This window comes from Stegastes partitus, unplaced genomic scaffold (genome assembly GCF_000690725.1).
Source record: "Stegastes partitus isolate 25-593 unplaced genomic scaffold, Stegastes_partitus-1.0.2 Scaffold59, whole genome shotgun sequence".
Taxonomy (NCBI): Eukaryota; Metazoa; Chordata; class Actinopteri; family Pomacentridae; genus Stegastes; species Stegastes partitus.
Genome location: NW_007577790.1, coordinates 199,562 through 209,979, shown reverse-complemented (window position 1 = coordinate 209,979; position 10,418 = coordinate 199,562). Strand labels below are relative to the sequence as shown.

Below are 10,418 nucleotides of genomic sequence, written 5' to 3'. Positions count from 1 at the left end.
GGGGAGTTGAAGGGTGAGAAAGGGATGATTCAGAAGAAGCTCAAGAGCCTCCTCCTCGTCATGACTTCCTGAACAACCAGCTCCAGCAACCCGCCTTTTTCTTCTTTTTCTTGCTTCGTTCCTCAACATTGTGTTTCACCTCCACTTCTTGTATTTCATGCTGCAGTTTGGTCTTGTTTTCGTGCAGCTCTTTGTTTCTGTCTTCTAGTTCTGCTCTCTGCTGCTTCAGATCTTTGTTCTCATTCTTTAGGTTCTCATTGCTCACCTCCATTTCCATCTTTGCTTGCTTCAGTTCTTTGTTCTTGTCCTGGAGTCCTTTATTTTCCTCCTCCATTTGTTTCTTTCTTGTTCCAGTTTTTCATTCTTTTCCTGGATTTCTGTTGTTTCTTGCTCCAGCTTCCTCTGTTGGCGTTCGTCCTGTAGCTCTTTTTCTTTTACCTGCAGGAGCTCCTCCAGCCGGCCGATCCTCGCTTTGGTGCTCAGCACCTTGTAGAAGTGCTGCTTGTTCTTGGCGATGAGCTCCTTCACTCGAAGGCCCAGGTTGTGGTTGTGCTGTTTCAGGTAGCTGGCTTCTTCCTGAGAGGCACCGTGGGAGCTCTGGGGCCCGGTGGAGTTGTCGTGGTACTGGTTCGGCCCACGGTGAGTAGCGGTGACCATCCCTCCTCTGCGCCTCCGTACTGGGTAAAATCCAACAGAGGTGTTGCAGAAAGTGCAAAAAACTTAATAGAGAGAACACGACAATGCAGCCTGTGTGTTTGATGGCAAGTGCTGGTTAGGATTTACCACTGAAAAGGATGAAAAGGATGTGAGGATAAAGTTTATACACTCAAAGACATCAGCTTCATGATTCAAGTGGTGATCTATCTGCTGTGGTGCTACTAGTACATGTTCAGTCACAAAAAGCACTAAAGATAAGAGAATGCTTCTTTTCCTACCCAATTTTACCTGAGGCTAAAGAAATGAACTGTGACGGTGGAGGAGGCAAACAATCTGAATGCCTTCTTCAAGCTTGGACATACATTTTCTTGTGAGTTTTTGTCTCTGGGATCACAATTTAGTTTGCAAATAATGAATATCCAAAATCTGTTTTATTTGGCCTGCATCCTATATGAGAAACAACAGGTCGACGCACAAGTTATCTCTGAGCGTCCTCCTTCTATCCAGTGATACTTCTCGTGTGATGGCTTGATCCTAGTCTCTCTGTAATCTTTGCAGTTGCATGCTCGATCTTGTTCTCCATTGACGTACTGCAGCGGCTTGATTCACTGCATGATGTCATTCCATATGTCGTCCTTCTGCCAGATTTTTACCTGCATCAAGCTAAACATTGACACTGGAACTTAAACCATTATGAACTTCATAATAAAAGTTTTCTTTGCTGTTCGGAAAAAGAAGTCAAATGTTTGTACTGTGAGAGTAAACTACAGATTATTAATTATAACGAAAACTCAGTTAGTCTTACTACAATATTGATACATAATGTGAAATAATTGTCGTTATTTGGCTGGCTGATACTGACTGCCAACAATTTTGAAAATAGATGTCATATCTACGTGCATCCAAACAGGTAGGCATTGGATTCTTCAGCTCATCACAGAATAAACAGGAAGACTTTAGATTAGGTGACAGAATAGTCACCTACTTATAGCTGTGGAGGTAAAAACATCATAAACGACTGCTTCTGGTGAGGAATTGATAATGTATCCGTGCACATCCTTACATTATAAGTGTGTATTACAGAACCACTTGAAATGTAAAAATTTGTGACTACAGCAGTTGTACTAAAAACTCTGAAATCGATGGAGAAATCAATAGGAGAAATTGATGTTTTTCAAAGCCCAAGATGCCGAATGTCTTTCTTTTTCCAAATATATTTAGTGTACTGTCACACTATAATTTTCAACTTTAAGAAGCTGAATTCAGAGAATTTATACTTGTTTCTTCTTTTGAAGAATAAGTGATTAGGCGTCAACAATTTAATTAATAATTGATTAACTGAAAAATCAATAACTCGTGCAATGCTTTACCGAATGAATGTGCAGCAAAATAAATACCATAAAACTGCATTTGACATTGAGTTGTCAAACGTCTGCAAGACCTTTTATTTTGAAATACCAATCCAGAAGCACTGTGTGGAGCCGCCATTAGCTTGACGGTGCTCAGTCTGCGAATTCATACACAACTACTGGAGAGGAATGCAGCACTCGTAGCCAACCGGACTGTAAGTATCCGTTGTAGTAATATCTTTACATTTATGTGGAAACATGTTTACTTTGATTTCAGTATTTCACTTTATGTTTAGTGTGTTTGCTCCTGTCAGAAACAGGGAAAGCCGGTGTTTATTCGCTACGTTAACGTTAGCTAGTCAACCAGCTAAGCTAGCTGTCTTCCCTCCGTCGCTCCGTTGATTTCTTCCTTTAAATATGTTGAAAATCCTTAAAATTAATAGGCTGGAACTGTGACACGAGTCTCCTTTTGTGTCTGTGGCAACGAGCCAGTTCTTCATACTGTTTTAGTAATGATAGTCCACGGGAAAATGTCTGCTGCCTGCTTGTAACATAAGCGGCAGAGTCGCTATTCAGCACCCGTTTAGGTTGTCCCCGGTGTGTTGTCAGCTGGCTGTTTTTCTACATCTTTACTTTACTGTGTTTATAGTTCAGTCACATTAACTACGTTTTCAAGGTGAAATAGTTGGAAGGTTAGCTAAAGCCCAGTCCCTTTAATTGAGTCTGAGAGCTGTTCCAGGGCAGGAGATGATGTAAGTAGGACTGGAATGCAGAGGTCTGACATCAGCAGTCTGAAAGTTAAAGTTGTGTTGACTTTGGCCAAATAAGGAGGATAGAGGACCAGGTACTGGAGGTGAGCTGTGATGTGGGGAGAAAACTGTAATAGTGGCTTAGAACCCCGACTCATGTCACAGGCTACACTAATATGTCATTGTGTTTTTTCCTGTCTTGTCTGTTCTCCTCTTTCTGTAGTTAATGTTTTCGTTTTCATAGCAGGTAAACTCAAGGCATCATCCCATCATCGTTCGAGGCGGCACACCATGGCTGGCTTCAGACAAGAGGATGTTGAGTTGTATTATGAGATGGGAGAGGAGCTGGGCAGGTATGTTCTCCTTATTTACCAAAGCACATTGTGTCCGATAGCATCCAGCTGATGCCTCTACTGTAGTCAGCGCTGTTAGAACTTCACCCTCACATGTGTCTGAGGTGTCCCAGTTTCTGTAGGACAGAATACAATGCACCCAAAACGCTCACTGACACTGTTGTGTAAGTGTAGTGTTGTCACAGAGTGTTCATTTATCACATATATATGGTATCTCTTTAAAGTAGCGTGTGCAGGTATCTGTAGCAGTTCCTTTTTTAAGCTGCATAACTGAGTACAAGCGATGATTTTATGATTACGAGTGCTTGTAATTTTCCATAAATTAAAAACAGACCGCTTGCGTAAGCAGATAACACACGATTACTTGAGACGCATTTTAAAGCCAGGTATGAGCTGCAGTCTTTTCAAAACCTGAGATCTGAACAAGGCCAAAATATTTAATATGTGTCAGCAACCTATTAAATATCATTTTATATCCTTTTATGCTTTGCTGGATAGTTTGTGAATGAGTCATCAAATTTCTAAAGATTAAACCCCAACTTTCTACCTTAGCTATTTTTTCCTGCAGTAATGCAGCAAAAGCATGACATCACTGCTCCTCAATGTGCCTTTCCACCTCTGCTGTGGTGTAGCGTCTCTAAAGCAGAGGACACTCTGTGTGTGTTTGCTGAGAAAGGTATTCAGACTTTAAATGGGTGCAAATGAAATTCCCTGTTGAGTCATGCACTGTGAAATGCTGTTGTCATACCTGCAGAATGGCCTTTTTGTTGGTGTCAGTAATCTTTTATATGCTTTGCCTTTTGTTTAAAACCATGTTCTACTGATTGCTGTTTGGCTATTTTGTAATAACACAACATTAATTTCCATTATCTATAATTTGAGTAATACATTTGGTTTCGTCTTGACCACACACTGTTTTACTTTTAGCAGCTTCAGTCACTTATTAAGCTTCTAACTTCTACTCAGATAACTAACCTCTCGAGCTATTCTGTTGGTTATTATTCTTATGTAATCCAGCACTTAGTGCAGTGTTTCCCAGCTGGGATCAGATCCCTCTCATTGGGCTCACACAATACCCACAAAATGTAATTGTTACTAAGTCTTGTATTAATACAACTTGAGTCCTTTAAGTTTCCTAAAACAAGTAAAAACTTTCCCCCAGTGTAGTGAGAATATTTCACTTTTTTCTGGTTTACGTCAACATGTTTCCAGTATTTTTCTAATATAAACAATGCTCAAGTGTCATTCTTCAAACAAGCGGATTTCTGTGGAAACCAGTTGAAATGTTCTTAAAGTGAAGCAGTTTTTTTTTTTGCTTGTGTAAAGGAAATTAGGTATTTGTGTTAAGATATTTTATTTGCCTATTGGAGTATTCACAGTCCTATTGTGAATTAACTGATATTTGCACCTCTTCAGACTTCTTAAAATATGTTAAAGGTGGTAATCTCGTTGATTAAATTACATGCCTACTTGTGGCCTCAAGGTAGACGTGGGCACAGGCCAAAAATGTTGGGAATCATTCACTAGTCAGCATTAGAATAATGATCACTCCTCATCACAAGTTATAGACCGGTATATAGATTTAGCTCATGCACTCTAACCAGCAGTCAAGGATTCAGTCATTATTATAACTTGAGGCAGGAAAAAAAATGTAAAGAAACAAGCATGGTTATGTTAATTTTTCGTGCACCCGTAGAGGTTTTAGGCAACATCAAAATGATAAGAATTGATAAGAATTAAAAACAAAAAAAAATCTGATTTGTTAATTTATGTTTCATTCACTCAAGCACTATTGACATGTTTATTTATCAAATGGCCAGAAATAACAGCGAAAGGCATAGCTCTCTGTCAAATAAAGTAACACAGGCTTACTGCCTTTATTGTATGTGGACTGTCAAGTATAGCTGTTGCACCCAAGGGCTCATCCTGAGCCAAAAAAAACTCTACTGTTTATTAAATGTCACTCTGGACTTTTCTTTCTGCAGCGGACAGTTTGCCATTGTCCGTAAATGTAAGGAGAAAAGCACCAGCATTGAGTACGCAGCCAAGTTCATCAAGAAGCGGCGGCTGTCGTCCAGCCGGCGGGGGGTGAGCCGTGAAGAGATTGAGCGCGAGGTCAACATCCTGCGGGAGATCCAGCACAGCAACATCATCACCCTGCACGACATCTTTGAAAACAAGACCGACGTGATCCTGATCCTGGAGCTGGTGTCCGGAGGGGAACTGTTTGACTTCTTGGCCGAGAAGGAATCTCTGACTGAGGAGGAGGCCACGCAGTTTCTCAAGCAGATCCTGGATGGCGTTCAGTATCTCCACTCGAAACGCATTGCTCACTTCGACCTCAAGGTCAGCGGTCTGTGGGGGAACGTGGGCCAGCCGTGGTAGATCGCATGCTAGTGAGAAATTCAGTTTAGTTGTTAGCAGACGCTTATGTAATTCTGCAAGTATTTGGCACTTCTGTGTTTGGAGTTGTTTTCCATCAGTAGCATAAAACAAAGCCAACACACAAGACTGCTGTGGTGCATGTGGGGGGAAAGATACAAAAAGGATATTTGGGGCAAAATCTCTAACATCAAAATTGTGAATTATTTTGAGGTCAAATAGTGGCTACAAGGTAGACAAAAGACAGTTACTCATACTTAATATACAATGTTGTTATGGTGACCAGAGGAATGGCATTGGCTAAAGGGCATCTGCACTGTTTTGCCTTAAGGTTCATATTTAATTAAGGGGAGACACTACAGGTGGATAGGGTAGCATTTTAAACTTTTTATTGCAAGTAATAATTGGTATTATTTAAACATGCAAATGAGGTATTATGTATCTAATTAACAACCCCTAAGTTGCATTTATTTCATATGCATATTAATACAAAACCTTCTGCCCTTCCCCCCAGTAATGTATAGTCATTTTGTTTTATCTTGCAGCCTGAGAATATCATGCTGCTGGACAAGAACGTCCCCAACCCCAGGATCAAGCTGATCGATTTTGGGATAGCTCATCAGATTAAAGCAGGAAACGAGTTCAAGAACATCTTTGGAACACCAGAGTTTGTCGGTGAGAGCATGTGATCTCATAAACATTCATTTCTCTTTGCCTAAAATGTTCCACATTCACAACTTGCAGTCAGATGCTTTGCCAGAAAGTGTCCACGCAGGCCTTTGGGTTAACGTTGTAATGTTTGCTTCAGATCACATCTGGTTGAAATTAAAGTGTTCATTCCTCTGTGCTTTACAGCTCCAGAAATAGTCAACTATGAGCCACTTGGGCTAGAGGCGGATATGTGGTAAGATGTCATCATGCTTTTTTTCCCCCCTCTCTGAAGCTGTATACAAACCCACCTGACAGTTCTAATTTATCTTTTCTTCTCTGCAGGAGCATTGGAGTAATCACATACATTCTGTGAGTAATGTTTCACATCAAGATGCCCGTTGACATTAGTACAAACAGAGCTCACTTCACGCCTTCTCACCGTGTGTGGTCTAAAGCAAAGTTTCTGTCTGTGCTAGGCTGAGTGGTGCTTCACCATTTCTGGGCGAGACCAAGCAGGAGACTCTGACCAACATATCTGCTGTCAACTACGACTTTGATGAGGAGTATTTCAGCAACACCAGTGAGCTGGCTAAAGACTTCATACGCCGTCTGTTGGTCAAGGATCCAAAGTAATAACATCTTCATATCTTTTGTCCAATCTTATACATTTTTGTTCTTTTGAAGTTGAAAAAAGTCCCTTTTAGTGGGGGAGGAACTGATAATAAATGTTGTTGTCATTTGTAGAGCATCTCTTTCACTTTCTTTTTAAATGTCCCATATAAATAAATGTTTATAATTATAAAAGTAGAGAAATCTTGGGTTGGAAACATTAAAGGTCTTAAAAATTAATAATTTCTGCTTTTTTGCAGGAAAAGAATGACCATTGATGACAGTCTTGAGCACCCTTGGATTAAGGTTGGTATTTTAACCAGAATTTGTGTTTTTTTAGTTACACAGTATAGCATAATTTTCACAGTCAAATAATTATTTAGGTGAGGTGCTTCGCTGCTGAGGTCTTGATAAATATTAACCATCTGAACCCCAAAACCTGCCAGCGAGTTTGAAAGGAATGTTATCTTTTAAAAAAACTACAAAAATGACACCTTTGCCAGTCAGAACTGTGAAAATAGAAAGAATCCTTGAATATTCAGCTTTCCCATCGTGCTTGAGCTATTAAAAGTACTGTTCCACTGGAAAACTTAAATAAATCTAAACATCAAATTTTTTCATCAGAATCACTGTACTCTCTCATTTTAAAAATTCTCCCAAAATAAACAATTTTCTCTTTTTCTTGATTTTTGGTAATGCAACTTTGTTATACTGCACAGACGATATTTTTGAGTTTTCTCTCTTTCTTGCTATTTCTATAGAAGTGCAGGACTTTATATTACAGTAAAAATCAGCCCACAGTCAGGAAAAATCTGACAGGAGTAAAAAAAAAAAAAAAACACCCAGAAACTTTGCTTAGTTCAGAGGGTTAAGAAATTAAAATTAAATTAAGTTTCTTAAAGTGCTGAGAAATGAGTTCATGCTTTTATGTCTTTGTGAATGTGTTATTACATGTAATTCATTATACTTTGGCTGATGTACTGCTGATGGAGATGAAGTTTAAAGTGCTGCAGCAGGGAGAACATTACTTATGAGCTGGCCTCCGTCCATTGGCTGCCTGGTTGTGCTCATATAGTAATGTAAAGTGTCTTGCATCAGATGGCCAATATAAGGGCATATGACAATATACAAAGTGTTTGCTGTCTTTGCTCTAAAACTTTGAAATAGTTTACCTGTTACTAAAGTAAACTGAGAAGTTTTGCTTTGAGAAGTGACTATTTGTGTCCAAAAGCTTGAGTCATTCACCTTTCATGGGTTCTCCTCTCTAATTTGTATGTCAAATGGAGCTGACATATCAGCTCTTATTGGCAAAATGCTACCGATCCAGTATGTTTGAGATCATGTAGAAACAGAGTCACAGTTGTGTTTATAAATTTATTGCTTATCTGTGAAATGTCTTCACAATTCCTTTCCAAAAAAAAACCGGGAATTCTTGTTGGAAGTTGTTTTTTTTTTTTTTTTTTTTTCTTTTTTTTTTGTTTTGTTTTTTTTTTTTTTGTTTTTTTTTTTTTTTCTTTTATGTAAAAAAAAAAAAAAAAGTCCAGTCTCTCTTTAACAGAGATCATCTGAAGTGTTAGCATCCTTGTCATTGTTCATCAAATTACCATTCTTAGTTAAGACCTTTACCTTACATTTTTCCCTCTCCAGGTTATTAAGAGGCGTAACGTGCGCCAGGAGGACAGAGACCACAAGCCTGAGCGCCGGCGCCTGAAGACCACTCGTCTGAAGGAGTACACCATCAAGTCTCACTCCAGCATGCCTCCCAACAACACCTACGTCAACTTCGAGCGCTTCTCCCAGGTGCTCGAAGAGATCGCAGCAGCAGAGGAAGGCCTGAAGGAGCTGGAGCGCAATCAGCGCTCTTGCCGGGATGATGTTGCAGCGCTGCTGTCCATATACGAGGAGAAGGAGGGTTGGTACAAGGAGGAGAACCAGAGCATCTCCAGCGACCTGAGCCACATCCGCCAAGAGCTGCAGCGCACGCAGGCCCAGCGCAAGAGGTGCCAGGACGACGCTCGGCTCACCATGCAGGCTGCTAACATCCTGAAGCGCAAATTTGGGCGCCTGGAAAATCGCTACGAGGCTCTGGCTGAGCAGGTGGCCTCTGAGGTCCGCTGGGTGGAGGAGCTGGTCAAGTCCATATCGGTGGAGAGGGACGACCTCAGCTCTAGCAGCATGCCCTGAGCTCAGCCGAGGTCCAGAAATGACATTTTCATTCTCAAGTATCCTCCTGCCCGTCTTCTCCATCTGTGTGCTGCGCAGTGGAGTTTGAGTGGGTCAGTTGTCATCATAAGCTATGCTGCTGCTGCCCATCAGAAAAAACGTTCCACTATTTTTATGTCATGCTTGAGAGAAGGAGCGAGAAGCAGAGAGGCAACATGCTGAAGACATTCCCCCATGAAATGGCTCATTCCTGTGTTTTATAATTTAATTTATAATATTAGCAATTTTGTATACTGTAATTCAGCTGTAATTGCTAAATATGTAGGCTTCTTTTGCAGATAGATATACTGTCAATTTATTTTTTTGTCTGGTTATCATTTCTAAAACAAATCTTAATTTCCTAGTGCTTAAAAAGCCATAAATGTCTGCTCATTTGTCCTGCCTCAGGTTGCTGGCCAGTAATGTGAGAAAGTTTCGCAAAATACGCCGTATTATAGGGATTTGTGAGGCATTCCAGGGGAATTTATTTATGTGTTGACATGCATTTTAGGTTTGAGTTCAGCTGACAATAAAATTCTTGCATTGTCAACTCTAAACAATGCAGGAAGCACTAACTCGGCACAGAAAAAGAACATTTTACAATAACGATTTATTTTACATGTCTGTTATTTGGATAATATATTTCTTGAATGTTTCCTGGATACAAACATTTAGATTTTAATACTAATTACAGGTAAAACAGAGAAACATATGAGACTGTTTAATTTGTTTTAATTCTTGATTAGTTGTAAAAAGTACATATACTGAATTGTTTAGCGTATCTGCTATGCTCTTAAGTTAGCTCTAGCTTAGCATTTGGAACTGACTGAAGTGTATCATCTGAGCACTCTCTGACTATTTTACCTATGATTAGTATCAAGTTACATGTTATTGTTGTTTTGTTTTTTTACAGGAAATATCCAAGAAAATAGCAAGAAATTAGTCTGAATTTATGATTTTGTAAAGTAGCGCAATGATAGATTTGAGAATGTATAAACTTGTCTTTCCAGTGCCTGTAAACTGATCGACCTTACTGCTTCCATGAGCACTGATTTGTCATTATCATTTCGATCACACTGATATTGCTCAATGTCTTAAAATGCCACAACTTTTGCACAGCAGCCTTGGAAACCAAATAGTGTGCATGGAAACGTTCTCTGTATGCTGTAGCTCTGTCGATGTTTGCGTTCAGACCATCTCTGCACACTTTCAACATTCCATTGATAAGTTTCACATCCAGCCAACACATTCCCTATGTATAGCATAGAAAGCGTACTGTAGAGTCTGTAGTATTTTTCAGTAGAGAAATGTACTCCTTTGCACTTAAATGATTATAGCAATGTTCAAAAATATATTTTAACCTGTCTTATGGTGTAAGAAAGCGCTGTTGAAATGAACAGTCCGGGCTTGTTACAAATAAACATAAAGTTATCACTGAGAAAAGTTACGTGTTGTTACTGTGTCTA

The 10,418-nt window shown here is 39.7% G+C and overlaps 1 protein-coding gene across 4 annotated transcripts; it reads left to right on the top strand.

Moving 5' to 3' along the window:
• The first annotated feature begins 2,158 nt into the window (after nucleotides 1-2,158).
• dapk3 (death-associated protein kinase 3) lies at nucleotides 2,159-10,395 on the top strand. 4 transcript variants are annotated; one of them, XM_008275792.1, is made up of 9 exons: nucleotides 2,159-2,221; nucleotides 2,979-3,108; nucleotides 5,094-5,454; nucleotides 6,036-6,165; nucleotides 6,346-6,394; nucleotides 6,484-6,510; nucleotides 6,618-6,770; nucleotides 7,011-7,056; nucleotides 8,398-10,395. In XM_008275792.1, exons 2-9 carry the CDS (start codon nucleotides 3,047-3,049, stop codon nucleotides 8,932-8,934), a joined length of 1,365 nt encoding a protein of 454 aa, XP_008274014.1. In that variant the 5' UTR covers nucleotides 2,159-2,221; nucleotides 2,979-3,046; the 3' UTR covers nucleotides 8,935-10,395. The 4 variants fall into 4 exon arrangements, with proteins under 4 accessions (XP_008274014.1, XP_008274015.1, XP_008274013.1 ...); XM_008275793.1 differs by having other exon boundaries at nucleotides 2,168-2,221; nucleotides 3,003-3,108; XM_008275791.1 differs by having other exon boundaries at nucleotides 2,179-2,221; nucleotides 3,000-3,108.
• The last annotated feature ends 23 nt before the right edge of the window (nucleotides 10,396-10,418 follow it).